This window comes from Mus musculus, chromosome 17, assembly GCF_000001635.26.
Source record: "Mus musculus strain C57BL/6J chromosome 17, GRCm38.p6 C57BL/6J".
Taxonomy (NCBI): Eukaryota; Metazoa; Chordata; class Mammalia; order Rodentia; family Muridae; genus Mus; species Mus musculus.
The window spans coordinates 32,620,957-32,641,518 of record NC_000083.6 but is presented as its reverse complement, the minus strand read 5'-3'; the positions used below and the strand labels follow the sequence as shown (position 1 = coordinate 32,641,518).

Sequence of the window (20,562 nt, the reverse complement as noted above, 5' to 3'; positions counted from 1 at the left end):
ATGGTGTCTGTTCACAGCAATAAAACCATAAGACACCTAACTTACTCCTTGTCAATGGATTTCTCATCCTTGCTTGTGAATTTCTCAAAGGGGTCTCTAAACTGGCAAGACACTTAAAAGTTAGCATTGTGCAATCTATATAAAATGAAACTTTTTCTACAGATGGGCAAAACAACAATTCAAAGTCCCAAACCACCATCCCATAATGAATAGTGGTTATGGAGACAACCTAATGAAGCACTCTGAGAGCCTTGTGTTCTGAGCAAGTGTCAGGTGACAAGTTCATAACTAAGACAATATTAAGGTGAACTGTTGATAAGGACAAATACAACATAAAATGATTTTGCTCACTTGTATTATCTGTCTGTCTTTTTCTGTGGCATTTCATAAAGTCTCCACGCATTTCCCTCACCTCCAATGAACAAACAATGGAGCTGTTTGGTCTAGCCTGGGACTTAATGGAGAAATGTTCACCCACCTCCTAGGCTATGCCTGCACCCACCTCCTTTATTGGGTGAACAATTGAAGTGCACCCAGGAGGGAAACGTGCATAATTTAGTTAGGAAAATAGCTACCTACCCCTCTGTCAAGCTCAATCCTTTCAACCTGTTTATATCTTGTTTACCAAATGGTGCTTATTGTCTTTGATACTCCTGGAAACCCCCAAGAGCTGAGATGTCATGTTTTTATGTATCTGACTCTTTCCTTGGGTTCCAAGGTTTGAATTCCTGGAAGGGGCTCTTCAGCCTAGATCTAACTTGTGAATTTTTTCTTGTATTCTGCCAACTGTAAGGAACAGCAAGACACCAAGATCTCTATTGCATCCTCTCTGACAAAAGCCATTTCCCACTGAGCAGCCATCTTAGCATAAAGCCTGTTTTGGTATCTAGAGCAGTGGCCACACAACCTCCCTGGTACCCTGTTGACACTCTCATTCTTTACCTGTTACTCCGACATACAACAGAATTAAAAAAAAAATATCCTTAAGGATATCTACACACTCACACACAGGCCCCACCCATCCTGCAGTCATGCCTCCTCATACCACATAGAGGAAGAGTGCCTCACATGATTCCCCCCACAGTCTCCAGACCCAAACTCTTCTTCTTTATAGATGATTCAGCCTTCATTGCATCTCTCAGCACCCCTGTAGGAGCCACACTAGCAGTAACATATAAGTAAAGTAGAGCAGAGCAGAGCAGAGCAGTGCAGAGAGTACTCAGCCTTGGTTGCATGTCTCTGTACCCATTTTAGAAGCCAGGTAACCACTGACATAGCAAGAAGGCACATTGTTTCATATCATATAAGGAAAGGTAGCCTATGGCACTTCCCACCCCCATAGATATTCCACCCTCAAGCTATTCACCTTCAGTTATGTTTTGTTACTCATAGCCAGGACCATGCAATTTCTCCTCACCAATGTCCAATGTGGTGAACCGATGAGTTTTTGTAACTGGGGGTTGAACAAGAGTATGAATGAAGGAACAGGGATGGCTCAAATGCAGCTGTGTCATCAGAAAGCTCTCTTCAACATAGCTGACAGCTCCCAAAAATTACAATCCTGGGGCTCTCTATACAACCGTATGCAGCTACAGTCCAAAAATATTTCTGCAGTTTTATTGGTCAGAGTCTCTGCCCCCAGCAATGACTTGCATTATTATTATTAGGTTTGGTCTTTTGCTGTGTATTACAATGTTAACTGTGGCCCCCAAGACCTGGTTACCCCAAAGACAAGAGACTCTGCATGTAGACCCAAGTGGCTATGTGACCTTGCCTTCAAATTATTTCTGATTGGTAAATAAAGATGCTGACAGCTAATAGCTGGGCAGAAGAGACATAGGTGGGTTCTAGGGTTCCCAGGCCTGTGGGGTCAAGAGAAAACCATGGAGGGGGAGAAAAGGTGAAGGAGGAGAGAGAGCACCATGGTTAGGAGTCAAGAAAACATGCCCTGTGGTCTGGCCAATTGGAGTTAAAAGCAGCCCAGATGAAACATAGTAGGTAATACCTCAGGATTATCGATAAGAACGTAGATTCTGATAACATACAGGGTATATATCTGCCCATTCCTCATCCTGCTTAAGGCTTATTGAAAATATAAAGGATGTATGTGTCTTTTATCTGGTAACTAAATGGTCAAAGGTGTGGTAGAAACCCTGGATTCAGATTAAACGTTTCTACAACATGTTTTTAAAAATCAAAATCAAAACAAAACAACAACAACAACAAAAAACCTGCTGGATAGTAGAACCTTCCAAATTCCTGTTCTCCCCTTTAAGCCTACAGGGGTCATCTGTTTACCTCACCAGAAGGGGTGTTGCAATTCTGAGCAGAATTCCACACAACTGTCCCGAGGACGAAACTCCAGAAGTTAGGCTCCACAGCAAGGGTAGCCCATTGAGCAATCTTCCCAACTCAACATGCTCATGTTTGTCAGCCATGACCATGCCATTTTATAAACTCTTTGCATTTTAACTAAACAATGATGATTTTATAAACTAGTGTAACTTAGATTTGAGGTTGTTTTGTTTTATTTTATAGATTCGCCTTTCTCACCTTGTCAGTTCCCAATAATGGCTGGCCATGATAGCTACTTATTGATTGCCTGTTGTTCCTTTTTTAAGCATGCAAATTTGCTGTCATGTTTAACAAATTGTGAGATTGGGGCTGGGGAGATGTCTAGGTCAGTGAAGGGCTTGCAGCACAATTGTGAGAAACTAAGTTCAATTCCCAGCATCAATGTTAAAAAAACAAAAACAAAAAAAAAAAAACCCTGGGTGGAATGGCATACACCTGCAACCCTGAGAAGGCAGAGACGGGGTCAGAAGATTCTTGAGGCTTGCTGGCCAGCTAGTTTAGTGGAATCACTGAATTTCAAGTTTGGTTTGAGACCAACTCTGAGTCCAGAAGCTCGGGATGGAAGTATGGCGACAGGGCTGATTTCAAATAAGGCTTCTAAGGTTACTATGGCTGGGCTGAAACACTATGACCAAAGCAACTTCAGGAGGAAAGGGTTTATTTGGCTTACAATTCCACATCACTGTCCATCATGGAAGGAGGTCAGGACAAGAACTCAAACAGGCAGAAGCTGATGCAGAAGCCATGAAAGATTCTACTTACTGTCTTACCCCTCATGGCTTGCTCAGCCTGCTTTCACCAGCCCGAGGATGGCACCAACCACCATGGGCTGGGACCTCCACCATCAATCACTAGTTAAGAAATTACCATAGAGATGGATCTTATGAAGGCCCTGCTGGGACAGACTCCCAGACTAGGTGCGTAAGAGGAACTTCCCTAATTATTTCCCTAATTGTTGATTGGCTAAATGAAGATGGCAGAAGCTAATAGTTGGATGAAAGAGAAGACAAGATTTCCGGGCAGGACAGGAAGAGATGACAGGAGAAGACTGGGAGCTGGACCAGGCGGCAGGCCTGCAAGGAGTTGCAAACAGGTAGGTTTCTCAGGGCACCGATAGCTCATGGCCTCTGCAGTTGTGCCTGAGGAGGGCAAGGACGATGGGACAGGATATTCTTTTATCAGCCTTTGAGTTACCTGGTCAGTTTTAAACTACAAAAGTCTTTAGTGTTTTCCTTTCACAGGGCTAAAGGGAGCTGGGTGAGACCGGAGTGGCCATTGTGGCACCAGGCAAGTAGCAAGCAGAGACCAGGAGAGCTAGCATGGGAGCTGAGTAAGACCAGGGTGGTAGTTGGCAGTCCGCAGAGCCAACCGCAGGGTTGGCTGATCGTTGGAGCATGAGTGGTGGCTGTGGTCGAACGCAGGAGGGACTGCGTTGAGCAGCTTGGCAAGGCCAGCTGGAAAAGTGGGCTGCGGTGTGAGAGAGCAATGGCCAGCACCATGGCGGCTAGCCGGACCAAGCATGGGTTTCCTAAGTAGAGCTAGCTGCGGTGTGATCTCAGAGTTAAGTCGTGAGGGGCAAGGGGAAACGTGCTTTATAAAATTACCTGGGAGGAGCAGAGATAAGCCGAGCTATGGGAAGAGGCTCAGAGCAATGGACTACTGGGAAAGGGTACCCTCCAACCTGCTAGGCTGACTGCACCCACACTCCTGTAAGTAACCCCATAAAGCACATTGGTTTGCAAAGTTGGACTTTGGTGGTGTCATTATTTTGATTTGTCATCGTTTCCCTGTCTGGTTTCTTCATATCCTCCCAGGAATTATGTCACAGAGTGTTTACCACTGACCAAAGTGACAATCACACCAAAGTCCAACTCAGTAAATCAGCAATTTTTTATTGGGGTTACTTGCCAGGGTATTGGTGAGGGCTTACAGAAACAGGGGTAGCTCAAAAAAGTCCACCCATCACAAAAGGGCAACAATGCAGGAAAACTTTAACCCTGAGCTCACTCAGTCTCCTCCCGAATAGTTGTTTGTTTCTTCTATAAAACTCGAGAAGGGGCTTCAAGAGTCTGGTGAGCCAAGCAGCAGTGTCCCAAGCCTTTACTAATAGCACTCAGAAGGCAGAGGCAAGTGGGTCTCTGTGAGTTGGAGGTCTACAAGGCAAGTTCCAGGATAAGCAGAGCAACCCTGTCTAGAAACAAACAAACAAGCAAAAACAAATCTGGCTCGGTACATAAGATGCTATTTGCCTACTGGGCCTCATAAACCTTCCCTCTTCCTCCTGGACTGAACGTGTCAAATAGGAGAAAACTGCCTTAGAACATCAGGCAGAACGGGAGGGGAAAGACAGTGATCCTTGCAGGGGCAGAATGTTAGAGACCACTCCAACCTCCATCTACCTAGCCTCGCTGCCACCTCTGTCCTGTCATCAAGGGCATCAGGTGTCAGGTCTTAGAACTTTCAGAAAAGAGGTATGTGTTCCTCCTGGAATCCCGCAGCAGTTCATTATACTAAACCTGGGAAAACTAGTATTTTCAAAGCCTGCTGTTCCCAAACTGTCCTGCAAAGGGAGCATTCTCCATGGTCAGGAGACCAACAGATGACTGTAGCCAGTCAGAAACAGGCCTAGCTGTGTTTTTAAGAATTACACAGGCATCTGTTGTGATCTGTGGAATGCAAAGACCTACACTTCCCCACCCCCTGCAGCCATCCGTTGTCACGATCCTAGGCAGAAGCAAAGGGAAAGGGAGAATATCTGCACAGGGTCCCCAAGACTTATTTGCTTCAGAGGGACAAAGGACAGGAAATAGGAAACAAAGACAAGGGGTAAAGGACAGGGGAGAAGGGGTGGGAAACACAAGAGATGGGAGAAGGTTGTTTGTCCCAGAATGGGACAAAGGACTTCTGGATAGAGAGGAGACCAATGTAGCCCATAGGCAAATGGCAGTTTATAAAGGTAAATTAAGAAACCAGGTATTAGGATGGAGTGTTTAATTAGACATGCTAATTAGAGGAAACAAAGAGGGCTTTTGATTGCTGTACTTCAATAGTGTGATAGCTGCACTTTGGTAGTCAGCCTCAAGAGGAGGAAGTGACCAAGTAAGGGAATAGATCTTGGTGGCTCGCTTTAGGAATGTAGTCTAACAGTTTAGCAAGGCGGAGGGAGTGGGGGAAGGCAAGGCCTGCCAGGACTTTCTATGTATTCCAAGATAGTCTCCAACTCACGATCCCCCTGTCACAGGGACTGGATCTCAGGGTTGAGTCACAGCGTCCACCTGACACTGTTTTTAATGGGTTCGTGAGAGGGTGAAGGGATCAAAGCCCAGAGGTGCTACTAGAAAGGAAAATTAGAAGATTCCTGTGAACTAAGTGGGAGTCTCAGTGAACACGACCCAGGACATAAGTTAATGAAGGATTCTGGGACTTTGTTTACTTTAAGATGCCTTAGGACCTTGGGAATCACAAGCCCAGAATGTCATTTAACATCCTTCTCAAAGGTGCCAAGACAGACCTTTCTGAGAAACCATTTTAGTCAAACTTTATAAACAACCCCACCCCCACCCCCCAGGGGTACTGTGGCAGCCCACTGCTGTAAGTGCAGCTCTAAGAAGCCAAAACACTGGAAGAGCGCTTCAAATATAACGAAGAGGAAGAGAAGGCAGAAGAAAGTGGAAAGAGTGCGATTAGGCTTTGTTTCAGTGACTAAAGAGTGCCAAGCATGCCAGAAACTCGACTCCCTCTCCTAATCTGCTCCAAAATCTACAGTGACTTTAACAGGATGAAGTCCAAGCTTCGACTGGAAAAGAACTCTCAGCGTGAAAGCCTTGCTGGGCTAAATCAGCAAACAGGTACTTTGCCTCAAAGACACCAACCCATTCTCTTCAGAGACCACGGCTGATTCTGTGGCCCTCTAGCGCCCCCTGCTGGCGTTCTGTGGAGCCAAGCTAATTCTGAGAACCGGAGAGAACAATTGGAGGGTGGGGTAAAGAAGCCTCAAGGTCAGGTTTGGAGTCCTTCAGCACTGTGCTCAGCGGCTCCACCCGCAGCCACAACCCGCCCTCCGCCCGCAGGATTATCTCTGGCTTCCGGCGCGGCTCCTTGTCATCCGGCAGGATGCGGAAGCGCAGCAGAGTCAACGCCAGTGCCACCATCATCTCATTCATAGCGAAAGTCTGTCCTATGCAGTTCCTGCGGAGTGACAGGATGGGGACTCTGACTGAGCTCTGCCTAGAAAGGAGCTCCTGGACCCAACCTGACCCAGTCCTGGTCAGCCCTTCAACTTCCAACCCTGGGTTCTGCAGACTTTTGCACATTCTCTGAGCAGAGGGTGGTAAGGAGAACTAGAACCCAACCATCCCAGCTCCACCCTATTCCCACTGTCAGCCCCAGAATCCACCCATCACCACAAGCCATCTGGTCTCACCTGGGCCCGGCAGAAAAGGGAATAAAAGCCAGAGGAGGCCTCTTGTGTGCGTTTTCTGGGTCAAAGCGGAAGGGGTCATAGACCTGAGGGGAGGGGCAAGATGAGGCTTTCTAGGTTGCTTCTTTGCGCACACCCAGCCAGCCCCCCAAAAGTAGACATAGAGACAGGGGTGACAGCTTCTTGTTTCCAGGTTGGGGCTACATCCCCTTCCCATGTCCCTCCCAGCAATGCCTGGAGGAGCCCCCACCTCAGGGTCTGGCCAGACTGATGGATTGTGATGAATACCAAAGATGCTGATGACACAGATGTTCCCTGTTGGGTAGGAGGATCCAGTCAGTACTAGCCAGGTCCAAGCTGCCCCTAGAGACCATCACCCTACTCAGATGCTTCCCATCTGCTCCTCCCTTCGCCCTTGACTTTCAGGACACCTTTAGGGATGACCCGGCCATCAGGTAGCACAATGTCCCGGGTGCAGCGGCGGAGGAGATCTATGACTGGGGGATGCAGCCGCAGACTCTCCTTGATGCACATGGTCAGGAAGGGTAGCTGGGCCAGGTCGTCCCTAAGGAACACAGCGCACAATTATTCAGGAGCAAAACAAAGTCTAAGCTCAGCCTCATCAGCCTCTGGTTGGATTAACCACTCGCCTCTCATGCTTAGTCATGGAACAAATTATATTCTAGATGAATCAAGGATGCTTGCCAGTTCCTTTGTGTGTTTGTGTCTAACTACTAAGAACAACCTTGAACTCCTGTATTTGTCATTCCACTTCCCAAGTTTTGATGCCATAGGGGTCAACTAAGATCTAGGTCCTTAGATCAAAGATTAACACTACTCTCCCCTGAAATCTCAAAAACATGGGAAGGGGGAAGCAAATGTCCCCCACTAACTGCACCCCACTTAACAACTTTATTCTAGTTAGAAGAATGAATATCTAGTGAAGTTAAAGCTGGCACTGAAAAGTGGTTTTAAAAATAAAAGATGGAGATGTCCCTCAACAGAGGAATGGATACAGAAAATGTGGTTGGTACATTTACACAATGGAGTATTACTCAGCTATTAACAACAATGAATTTATGAAATTCTTGGGCAAATGGATATATCTGGAGGATATCATCCTTAGTGAGATAACCCAATCACAAAAGAAGTCACTATATATGCACTCACTGATAAGTGGATATTAGCCCAGAAACTTAGAATACCCACGATACAATTTGCAAAACACAAGAAAATCAAGAAGGAAGACCAACATGTGGATACTTCATTCCTCCTTAGAACAGGGAACAAAATACCCATGAAAGGAGTTACAGAGACAAAGTTTAGAGCTAAGATGAAAGGATAGACTATACAGAAACTATCCCACCTGGGGATCTATCCCATGATCAGCCAACAAATTCAGACACTATTGCACATGCCAGCAAGATTTTGATGAAGGGACCCTGTTATAGCTGTCTCGTATGAGGCTATGCCAGTGCCTGGCAAATACAGAAGTGGATGCTCATAGTCATCTATAAGATGGAACACAGGGCCCCCAATGGAGGAGCTAGAGAAAGTACCAAAGGAGCTGAAGGGGTCTGCAACCCTATAGGTGGAACAACAATATGAACTAACCAATACCCCCAGAGCTCGTGTCTCTAGCTGCATGTGTAGCAGAAGATGGCCTACGCGGCCATCATTGGGAAGAGAGGCCCCTAGGTCTGTCAAACTTTATATGCCCCAATACGGGGGAATGCCAGGGCCAAGAAGTGGGAGTGGGTGGGTAGGGGAGCAAGGCAGGGGGAGGGTATAGGGAACTTTCAGGATAGCATTTGAAATATAAATAAAGAAAATATCTAGTAAAATAAAATTAAAAAAATAAAAGATGGAGCCAATCTCACTAAAACTTATTATAAAACTATAATGATAAAAATGGAAACATTTTCTTAAAAACTACTTTATTCATGAGGCCTGTGGAACACAGGCATAAGAAGACAGTACACACCGCAGAGAAGTAGAGATGTGATTTTGAGGAAGATGTTAAGAAAACTAGCAATTAGCAACAAAAATAATTAAATGGAGCCCGGAAAAGAAATCCAGGACTGGAGAGGTAGAGGCTAAAGAGTAAGCTGGAGCTCTTGCTCCTGAAGATGTAAGCAATAAAGCTTTTTCCGCAGAAGGAAAAAAAAAAAGAGTAAGCTGGAGGCTGTCATGTCGAAGAAGGCAGCTGTCTCAATAGATACATAAATAAAACAAATGCTTGCACATCGTGATGGCACACACCTTTAAACCCAGAACATGGGAGGCAGAGGAAGGCAAATCTCTAAGACTTTGAGACCAGCCTGGTCTACACAGTGAGCTCCAGGTGAGCCAGGGCAACACAATATGACTCTATCTAAAAACAGAACAAAACAAAAATTCTTGGCCTCTCCAAATATAGGGTAGATTCTCAAATACATCGAAAACACTAAAACAGTGAGGAAATTAAAAGACTATATCATTCCAAAGATTTGTCATTTCTGCAAGATGAGTCTAAAAAATCCTCCCCACCCCCCCGCTTGGTATTTTGTTTTATTTATTTATTTAATATATATGAGTATGCTGTTGCTGAAATACCAGAAGAGGGCATCAGATCCCATGACAGACCATGGTGAGCCACGATGTGGTTATTGAGGATTGACCTCAGGACCTGGAAGAACAGCTTTGGTATTTTGAAATGTATAAAATATTACTAAAAACTTGACAAGATACACCCTGGGATTACAAAAGGATTGAAAAAGAGGTGTCTATAAACTACAAGAGAAGAGGGGAACAAAAGCCAGAAGGAAATTCACAAGATGGGAGGAGGAGAATCAAGAAAAATCAAGTTGGGTTTGAAAACTCTATAACAAAACCTAATTTGCTATGTGAGACATAATTATCTAAAGGAAGATGTCCAAACTGGGCATGTAATCCCTAAAAGCACGGGGGTTAAGACTCTGTAATCCAACCTGAGCTACATAGACACACCCTGTAATAAATACAGCAAAGAACATGATGACCAGAAGCTCCAAGAGCAGAGACTATCATGCTCACCATTCAATCTCCTGGGGCTCTCGGCCCCTCAGCAGCTCCTGAACCTCCTGCCGGCAGCGCTCCTGGTATTCGGGGTGCCTCGCCAGGTTGTACAGGATCCAGGAGAGTGCACTGGCTGTCGTGTCATGGCCTGAAGGGTAGAGAGACAAGCAGGGTTGTGTCCCTGGCCTGTTTCAGCAAAATGGGGCACTTGTATCCAGACAGAAAGGCTCCAAAAAGGGATGGATGGAAAGAAAGAATGGAGGGAGTCTAGGTCTCCCCAAAATAGTTACTTGAGACTGGCACACCTCTACCTCCTCTGTAGCCCTACACAGGGACTCTCACCTCCAAACATAAAGGTGTCAGCCTCTGCCCGGATGTCCTCATCTGACAGCTCCTTTCCATGTTCATCCTGAAGACAAAACAAGACCCTCGATTCACACCATGTGTGTGTGCAGACCACCCACATGTTTGAATGCTTGACCACAGAGAAGAGGTGTGGCCTTGCTGGAGGAACTGTGTCCCTGTGTAGGTAGGCTTTGAGGTCTCCCTTTTATTTTAAATTAGGTATTTTCTTTATTTACATTTCAAATGTTATTCCCTTTTCTAGTTTTGCCCCCGAAAATACCCTATCCTCACCCCAACCCTCCCACTCCCACATCCTGTCCCAGGCACTACCCTATACTGGGGCATAGAACCTTCACAGGACCAAGGGCATCTCCTCCCATTGATGACCGACTAGGCCATCCTCAGCTACATATGCAGTTAGAGCCTTGAGTCTCTCTGTGTGTTTTCTTTGATTGGTGGTTTAGTCCCAGGGAGCTCTAGGGATACTGGTTAGTTCATATTGATGTTCCTCCTATGGGGCTGCAAACCCGTTCCGCTCTGTGGGTACTTTCTCTAGCTCCTTAATTGGGGACCCTGTACTCTGTCTAATGGATGACTGTGAGCATCCACTTCTGTATTAGTCAGGCACTAGCAGAGCCTCTCAGGAGACAGCTATATCACTTGCCTGTCAGCAAGCTCTTGTTGGCATCTGCAATAGTGTCTGGGTTTGGTGGTTGTTTATGGGATGGATCCCCAGGTGGGGCAGTTTCTAGATGGTCATGCCTTCAGTCTTTGAGGTCTCTTTATGCTCAGTCTCTACGATGCAGAAGACAGACTCTTCCTGGCTGCCTTCAGAAGACTTACAACTCTCAGCTCCTGCTCCAGCACTATGTCTGCCTCCACACTGCCATGCTTCCCTCCATGATAATAAGGGACTGAAACTCTGAAACTCTAAGCCAGCCCCAAATAAGTGTTGTCCTTTATAAGAGTTACCTTGGTCATGTTGTCCCTTCACAGCAATGAAACCCTAAGACAGGTGATAGGACACAGAGTCTGAGACCAGTTGTGCACACAAGGTGCCTCCTCTCTCTTCTCCACAGCCTGATTCCATTTCTCCCTTAGTTTCCTGCCCACCGTTTGCTCTTTTAGCAGAGCCTTCAAAGAGTTACATCTAAAATGGATCCCTGTGTGGTGTCTAGTTTTCATAAGCACAGTCTGTAACTCCCCAAGACTTCCTGGCCAAATCAGGCTTCTATCTAACACTGACCATGATGGTTCCTGTAACCCAGACCCCACATGAGCACACCTTGGCCAACAAGAGAACGTCAATGAAGTCCAGAGTCTTAGACTTAGTCTTGGACTTCAAGAACTCATCATGGTTTTGGCTGGAGAGAGTGTGCCGTCTCTCCCTAATGACAGCATCTGTGAAGTTGTGCACCAGGTCACAGGCCTTGCGGAAGCGCCGCCCATCAGCAGTGTGGTAATACAGGAAGTCCACGAACAAGAAGAGCTGATGTGACCTTTTTATTACGAGGGAGCTGAGTTCCAAGATGGCAGAAATGTATTCACTGGGAGACCTGCAGGAAAAGACAGAGAGAGGAGGCAAGTTAACACACAGGAAAACTTCAGCCAGAGTTCCAGGATTAGGATCTACCCAGCAAAGGGTGTCTATGACACACAAATTCTGTTTCTTGCTCCCCACAAGTAGCCTTCTGAGCCAGATCCCAGGGTACAAATGGACTTCATTTCATCTCCTCATTCACTCAGCATCTGTTTCCGCTCTTCCCGTGATTTCCTGTGACTCTGCCCAGGATCAGACCCTCCTCTCCAGGCTCCTTACCTCCTGTAACTCTATGAAGCTCCTCTATTGATTTGATTACCCATGCTCACTGTGACTAGGAACCCCACCCCTTATACAGACACCTTCTCTTATGCTCTGGGATACACAGGATGGAGTTCACATCCTTCTGGCTTGGTGGTATTCAACATCTTTAAGATCTGGCCACCTGCTGGAATTGGTGGCTCCTGACTCTGAACCCAAAATCAGGAAGTAGATACAAGAAGAAGCTCAAGGCCAATCTAATCTACATAATGAGTCCCAGGCCAGACTAAGTACAGATTGAGACCCTACCAAGAAGAAAAAAGGAAGGTGATGGAAGGGCAGAAGAAGAGAAAAACTACATGGGCTGTCTTAAGGTTCTGCTTCAAGGCTGAGACAGGGACTCACTCCTGACAGTTGCTGTCAAAGCCAAAGAGGCATTTCTGCAGACTGTCCAAGGTCATGAGGCTGATGTGCTCAAACATTTCCAGACGTGCACTGCCTTCCGAGGATAGGTGCTTCCACTTGGCCTGAACAGAGAAGGGACAGAGATGGGGATGAGCCTTTGATCCTTGAGCTCCTTCTCAAAGCTAAACACCACAAAGGGCCCTGATACTAAGGAAATCCCAACTCTGGTGGGAGCAGAAGATGCTATGATCGCAGATGAAGACACTAGTTAGGAGACGAAGCCGAGTTTAATCCTATCTCTGTGTGCCCTTGGTGAGCTTGCTGCCTGCTAGGTTGATGAAGTCTTCCAGCACAATTGAATTGACATGACTAAATTAACTGTAAAATACACTTCAGTGCTCTCTCTACCTTTCATGCTCTCTTATTCCGTGTAAACTTGGACAAGACTGACCTCTCTGACCTTTCATTTAATCATCCATAATATGGCAGTCATATTCATCTGTGCAACATAGCAATATGGAAACTGCATCAACCAATATAGACGATGGAACTGGCAAAATATTTCCTATGTATAAGGTGCTCAATAGTGTTTGTGATGATTATCATTGTATTTGGCTCTAGAAATGGCTTCAGTTTCTTGTAAGTCCTCCATTCTCAGTCTTTACAGTGAGTCCATGTAAAGTTTCTGCTTTTCCCCTTTTGAAACCAGGATTTATCCACACTTGACAACCAGAGTGAACTCAGCTCTATACAAGACCTTAGGTTTGGTTTGATTTTCAAACAAGTTTTGACCATATTCCACCATTCCCCAACAAACTTCTTAGTGAAGAATCTTAGTTCTTTGAAACTAGGTCTTGTTGATGTAGCTTGGACTGGCCAATGATTTACAGTCTTTCTTCTTGAGTCTCCCCAGGCAGGTAGTAAGGAGTGGGTCACCATGACCAGCTTTAGAGCAATGAAGTTTAAACAAGAATCATACAGAGAAAGAGCTTCTTCTGTAGTGAACATCAACTGTTGGTTGACGTTTCAGGGCTTCTGTGAAGAAGAGTAGACACTATCTGCTATGAACTCATCTACATACTAGAGCATGACTCCAGGGTGCCATCCTGATCACCTTTTGGGTACAGATTATTGTTCTCACTTTAAAGATGTCCCCATCTTTAAACAGAAACATGAGAAGAAAACTGATGTCTCTGAGTACTAGAACAAAACCTTTCCCTCAGCCTGCATCTGTCTGAATACATGACCTTTTGCAATACTGTATTTGGGACCCTATGTTTGAGGAACTTACGTGCATGATGTTCACACTCTGGTTAAATATCTTCACATAGGGCTTCAGGATGTCAAAGTGGAAGGCAGGTGTCAGCAGACGGCGATGGCGGCTCCACTTGTCACCTGAATTCAGGAAGAGCCCATCCCCTGGGAAGGGCAGCAATGTCAGTGGGCAAAAGTTGAAACTTCCTCTGACACTAAGATATCCTCTGACCCTCACTTCAAGGAACTCACCCAGCCAGGGCTTCACAAAGGTATGGAAAGTCGTGTCCTTTGGGGCCACCAAAGCTGTCATGGAGGAAAAGAATCAGGTGCCATGAGGAAGACAGATGAACTATGGGAGTGTAGAGAACTCCCAGCCCCAAGGCTTTCCACTTCCCTGCCAAATTCAGGATGGCAGGAAGGGGACAGGGACAAAAGAACCAGAAAAAAGGAAGAAGGTGAGGCAGGACCAGACCAGGCTGCAGCATCAGGGGGAGAAAAGGTCACCTGGCAGGGCACAACATGCCTCAGTACACTTAGACAAGACTGCTACATGGTCTGCCATGTTTTCCACATCTGAGACTAGTAGAAACAGTGTATAGGCCTTTGCAAAGACTTAGGACACACCATCCATTTGGCTCTCTGACATGTCCTGGCATATCCTTGTATACACATAAGGAGCACATGTTATCATGACCTGTCATAAAGAATACACATGACATTCCCTGACATGCCATAGCACAGTGTTTAACAGTCTGATGTCACCTGTTTGTGTTCTTCAGATAATCCCAGATTGACATTTCAATGTGGTTCCTTTTGAGTTTCAAATATGACTTACATATGCCAGAGATACCTCTATCTCTCTCCGCTATACCATATTAAGCATTAAGTGTTCAGAATTACGGGTTTCTCTATTCTAAGAGCCATGTGCCCACCATGAAGAGTTGCTTCTGCCCTCTCCAGCCATCAGGCACCTCCAGAGCCCACCGAACAGGGTTCACCCTTCTGGACTCTGGTGCATCTTTCCCTTCAGTTCTTTGCATTCCAGCTCTGTCCCAAATTTTCACCATCTTGGGTCCTTTCTATCCAAGGGGGCTGTGGCACCTGAGATTTACTGAACTGGGGAGGTGGGCAAGAGTTCGCCCTATGTTACATGCCTCCCACAGCATCAACTGTTCACCCATGAGATACACGTCTTGCAAGAATGCTGTTGAATGTCATTGAGGACAAATAGTAAAAAATAAAAAACACTATTTTGTTCTATTCTACATAGGACTATTCAGACCCATTTGTTTGGATAGAATCTGTATGTACATACTGTCAATATCAGAAGATGCACACATTGCTAACAGTTTGCTAGTGTGAGTTAACTATTCCCAATCAGGGGAGTACCAAAAAGAATGTAATACCCACACCACAGAGCCTTATCAAACTCAGCATCTTTAGTCTGAACCTAACAGCAAAGTGGGTTGTTAATGAGGCATAAATGAAGGACATGATAAGGAAAGAAATCTTGAATCTCAGAGGCAAGACTGACTTTGTGACCAAACGGCTAGAAGTGAGCTCTGGTAAATCTATCCACTATTGCTGGCTGCAGAAGAGATACAAGGTAATTTTTCAGGTGGTGGACTCACTTTCTCTCTTCTCAGATCATTTCTGAATAAAGCACAACTTAGAGATTCCATCCCTGTGCATGCAGAGATGGGTCAGTAGAAGATAGTTCTTTCAGAAGACCCAGGTTCATTTCAAAACACCCACATGGCAACTCACAACCACCTGTAACTCTGGTTCCAAAGGATCTGCCACTCTCTTATGGCCACTGGGGGTCCTGCATACATGGGGTACCCATATATCGATACAGGCAAACATTCATAAATTAAAGATAAATGTTGGACATGGTAGAACATGCCTTTAATATCAACACTCAGGAGGCAGACAAAGGTGGGTCTCTGTGAGTTCTAGATCAGCCTTGTCTATAAAGTAGACTCCACGTCACCTAGAGCTACAAAATATCTCAAAATAATAAATAATGGCCTCAAAAATAAATATCTTTAAATGTTTGTATGCTGTTGCTACTGCTGGAAAGGTAGAGATAGGAGAATCCCTGGGGCTTACTGGCCAGACAGACCAGATGGATGGGTGAGCTCCAGAGAAGAGAGAGGTCTGGTATCAAAAAAAAAAAAAAAAAGAGTTCCAAGGATAGCAACTCATGTTGTCTACTATCCTCCACATGTATACACACACACATGAATATGGACCAACACACATGCGACCACAGCCATAAGCATACACATATATGTTTCATCTAAGACATAGGTTATTATTCCCAGTTCTCAGATGGAACCTGCTACTTTGTTCATGGTAGGCAAGTGTTCTACCACAAAGTAGATCCCATCCAATACATTTCTTCCCTGCCTTAGATCAGACTGGGTTGAGCTTCTATCACTCACAGCTCAGATTGTAGCAGCAAGAGAGACTCAGGACCTTATCCAAAGTCACTCAACAGGTTAGCCACAGAGACATGGCCACTGACAGATTCAGCCCCATCTGCTGCTCAGCCTGGTCAATCCCGGGATAGAGTGAGCTGAGATAAGGGACAGAGAAGAAGCCAATGGTTGGGATCCTAGAATGGATACCTGAGGCCAGGAGCAGGGGGGCAACAAATGCAGGGTCAACAATCCTCAGCACAGGGATCACTGGTCCCAGCCAACAGAGATGGACATCTCGGTAAGTCTGGCCTGCTTCAGTCATCAGCTGCATGCCTTCCTCATTGTGCTCAATCTGAGAATAGAGAAGGTTGAGGCCAGTCCATGCATGGTATGGTAGGTGCTCATGTTTTCTACTTAACATGCTCATCCCTCTAACCATCCTGCTTGGACCACTCATTCCAATCCCTTGATGAGTCAATACTTCAACTACATGTGCCCCTTCCTGTACACATGAGTCTATCCATGTCGCTCTCTCTGACACATCACTCTGCTTATCCCTTTGTTTTGTGATGTAGATATAGATAATTGAAGAATCAATGGACGGATGGATGAATAGATAGATAGTAGATAGATAGATCAATAGATAGATAGATAGATAGATAGATAGATAGATAGATAGATAGATAGATAGATTCATACACACAGTCTGAATTGTAGATGATATGTGACTACTTGATAGAGGGATTGATGATAAAGAGGATAGATGGATAGATATACAGAAGGGGATGCACGGTAGGGTTCTGAGATTATATATATGTATACATACACATGCATACATATATGAATAAGATATATAGACAGTTACGTGATAGACGACATAGGTAGATTACATCGAAAGTTGTGATATATAACTGGTAGCAAAGAGAAATGATTAAAGTGGTAGATCTCAATATATTTTTCTGTATTTATTTCTTTATCATGATTCAGATTTTTCTCCATTTCCTTCATCTCATCACTCACTTTCCATTCTCTCTGGCATCTCTGTATCTTTTTCTCTATGGGAATTTTCCTATACCTAAATCATCTATCTCTCCTCTTCAACCCTTCCTTCCTCAGTCCTCCATCCTCCACTCCAGTTAAGTATAAACCTCCAGCTAATTTTATCCCATCCAATTCTCTCACTTGTCCCTAATTCACCACAACCTATTAAGACCAGTTCTCTGCAGGAACTTCCAAAGAATTGCAGCAAACAATCTCAGAGGTTTCCAAATATTGATCCCCAGCTCCAGAGAAGTGTGAACTTGGAAGTCATCTAAGCAGGGAACTGATGAATGACTTAGGAGTTGTGTCCCTCAGGTAAGGAGAAAGTTTTAAGAAAGACAATAGAGGGAAAATGGGAGAAGGTGACAGAGGAGTCATGTGGAAAGGTCAGAGGGAAGAGGATCCAGCAGTGGACAGAGAAGAACCTCAGGGAGCAAAGAGGAGACCAAGAAGGATTTAATTCTGGAGCCAAATAGGAGCTACCAGGAAATGTGGACAAACCACCAAAGAGCTGTGAGAAAATGAAGGAGATAGAGTCAGGACTCAGGGACATGGTAATCAAGGGTGAGAGAAATAAGAAACAAGCATGGAAGGGAGCAGCCAATGACAATGATCCTTTGTCCATAATTAGATGGCAAAAGCCTGATGGAGTTGGCACATTTAATCCCTTGGGAAACAGACGCAGGTCTCTGTGAGTTTTAGGTCATCCTGGCATACAAAACAAGTTCCAAGAGAGCCAAAGCTACACAGAAAAGCAAGGTACAAGTAGACAATGAAAAATAAAATCAAGAAGAACAACAAAAACAAGAACAAGAACAAAAAGGACAAAAACAAGTAGAAGAAGTACAAGTAGAAGAAGAAGTAGAAGGAGTAGGAGAAGGAAGAGGAGGGGATGAGGAGAATGAGAAAAAGAAGAACAAGCAAAACAAGAACAGGAACAGGAAGAAAAAGAAGTTGAGCCAGACGAAGATGACTAGGAGGAGGAGGAAGAAGAAGAGGAGGAGGAGGAGAAGGAAGAAGAAGAAGAAGAAGAAGAAGAAGAAGAAGAAGAAGAAGAAGAAGAAGAAGAAGAAGAAGAAGAAGAAGAAGAGGAGGAGGAGGAGGAGGAGGAGGAGGAGGAGGAGGAGGAGGAGGAGGAGGAGGAGGGGGAGGGGGAGGGGGAGGGGGAGGGGGAGGGGGAGGGGAAGGGGGAGGGGGAGGGGGAGGGGAAGGGAGAGGGGAAGAGGAGGAGGAGGGAGAGGAGGAGGAGAAGGAGAAGGAGAAGGAGAAGGAGAAGGAGAAGGAGAAGGAGAAGGAGACGGAGAAGGACGTGAAGAAGAAGTGGGAGAGGAGGAGGAGGAGCAAAGGACGGGAGATTTAGTACAGCCAGACCATATTGGAGGTATAAGAATGTGAGGAGACATGTCACCTGACTCTACAGTATCACTGTGGATAACAAAACACAACATATGGGAGTTTGGGGGGGGGGGTCATCAAAAGTAACACTTTTCCAAATACCTAAAGGAAAAAATGAATTGTCAAGAACCTCACACTTGAAATCTTGATAGGAATCTGAACTCATGGGGAGATGAAAGGGAACTGTAAGGAAGCTGATAAGTTAGTATGCATAAAGGATGGTGATGGTGAGAAGACATTGGATAACAATGGTTACATGAGAATGTTGGTAGGAAAGAGGATTCTGTTGAGAGAAGCAGTACTTGAATGTATGGCAATGGTGATGATATCCCTATTATGAGTGATCTAATCCCAAGATGTGGTTCTGCAACATGGGGCAGCATGGAGCAAGGGAACCTGGTGACCAGGCAAGGGTGCTGAGTAGGAAGTGTAGTCATGATGAGACCAGAGGAAAACGGTCATGCTGTGATGTGCCTTTGGAAAAAAGTCATTGCTTAGCATGCACAAACTTTAAGCACTTCAAATAATCACTACCAATGTTAAAAAGTAAGTGTTCATCCTTGACCTACATTGCATAATGGAGCCCACTAATGCATCTTCAGGACAGAGGGCAAGATGAGGAAGGACAGTGGCCAAGAAGTGGAAGGGAAAAAAACTACAATCTCTCTTCTGCACCCAAACAGTAGGTGGAGGTAAGAAATCGCAGCTGAATCCTACAGGGCAAATAGCAAACCAGAGAGATACAGACACTGATCTGAAACCAAGAGAGATGAGCCAGACAGGAGGCAAGACCTTGGACATACTGAAGGAAGACCTCAAATCCAGCAGTGAAACAGAATATACCAGGGATGCCACTACTCTGTGCTATTCACCATGGGATCCACTGACTATGACACATATCCAGGAACTTGAGGAATCCTCAGTCCTGCTGAGAGTATGGCCCACAGTAGGCTGGTGCCAGGTAAGGAAGAGAGAAAGGCTGATGAGGACAACTTGGAAAGAAAGATAAATGAATGTGGTGTTGTGATGAGGAGAGTGGCCCAACTAACTTACTATGCTTCTCCCTGCTACAGGATCCAGACCTTTCCTAACTTCTAGGGAACACATACACCCCGATACCTGAGCCTATCTGCCGCCATACTCACCATGCCCAAGTGACCCAAAAACCAGTTTCTTTTAGGAGGCTGAGGGAAACATCTGAGGCGGGAGCAGTTCTCACAGAATGAGTAAGTCCAGGCAAGGATTCTGGCCAAAATCCAAGATGCCGCTCCAAGCAGCAGAAGATGCCATGACAAGGTCACCACAGAGCCCAGGTCCAGCCCAGACACACTTAGCCGCAGCATCCTGCTGAGCATACAGACACAGGAGGAAATTCTGAGGTTTGGAAGAGGAACCTGGAAAACTTCAGAATTTTGAGCATGGGCAGAGACTATAGAGTAGAGCAGGGAGTAGAGCAGGGAAGGGGAGGGAGATACAGGAAGAGGCAGAATGAGAGAGAGAGAAGAAGGCAGGGAACACACAGACAAGAGCTGTTGAAAGTCTGGGATGGCTCTGCCTGAAGCACAAATGGTTATGCAGGAACCCAGGGTCACTTGTGCCAGTTGTCTCCATGGAACCATCCCAACGCTGATAAACCCATCCTGATCAGAGTCAGGACCCTCTCTTGCCTCAGAGCCGAAGTCGGTACCTTATCTCAGGAGCTGCTGATCCTCTAAGACCTTTTCCCCACTCCTGTGAAAAACATTTATCCCCTGCTTCCTAACTTCAGGGAGCTGTGTGGGAGGCTGGGTTAGGCTGGACTGAACCAATCAAATCCCTCCCAGGCTCAGCCACTTCCTCCCTGCTTGGGCATCAGGCCAAATCAAGTTGGGCAGGACCAGACTGGAGTGGAGGGGAGACTCAGGGCAACACACACAGGCAGGTTGCATTTAGGATGCAGCACCTCTGAGTCAAGGGCAAAGGTGACTCTGGGCCCTTCCAAGGGCAACAGTCTGCTGATAAAAGCGTGAAGGAAGAAGTACTGGTGCCAGGATGGTGTTCAGGATGTTCCCTGAGCATCTCCCAGGGATCTCTGCACATCT

The 20,562-nt window shown here is 45.6% G+C and overlaps 1 protein-coding gene across 1 annotated transcript; it reads right to left on the bottom strand.

Moving 5' to 3' along the window:
• Positions 1-5,334: 5,334 nt before the first annotated feature.
• Cyp4f37 (cytochrome P450, family 4, subfamily f, polypeptide 37) lies at positions 5,335-20,200 on the bottom strand. The gene is made up of 13 exons (NM_001100187.1): positions 20,169-20,200; positions 19,627-19,828; positions 16,253-16,397; positions 13,869-13,922; positions 13,654-13,781; positions 12,363-12,484; positions 11,442-11,712; positions 10,154-10,220; positions 9,830-9,959; positions 7,207-7,340; positions 7,026-7,090; positions 6,779-6,861; positions 5,335-6,543 (listed from the first exon to the last, which is right to left on the bottom strand). The coding sequence occupies exons 2-13, from the start codon at positions 19,822-19,824 to the stop codon at positions 6,300-6,302; spliced, it is 1,641 nt and encodes a 546-aa protein (NP_001093657.1). The 5' UTR covers positions 19,825-19,828; positions 20,169-20,200; the 3' UTR covers positions 5,335-6,299.
• Between the last annotated feature and the right edge of the window lie 362 nt (positions 20,201-20,562).

What these genes read in the sequence shown, in the direction of transcription:
- Cyp4f37 (NM_001100187.1), bottom strand. Translation starts at nt 19,824, where the DNA reads ATGCTGCGGCTAAGTGTGTCTGGGCTGGACCTGGGCTCTGTGGTGACC. An exon ending in TTTTGGGTCACTTGGGCATG is followed by an intron (nt 16,398 to 19,626) that starts GTGAGTATGGCG and finishes CTCTATTCTCAG; the next exon opens with ATTGAGCACAATGAGGAAGG. An exon ending in CAGTCTGGCCAGACCCTGAG is followed by an intron (nt 6,862 to 7,025) that starts GTGGGGGCTCCT and finishes CCCTCCCCTCAG; the next exon opens with GTCTATGACCCCTTCCGCTT.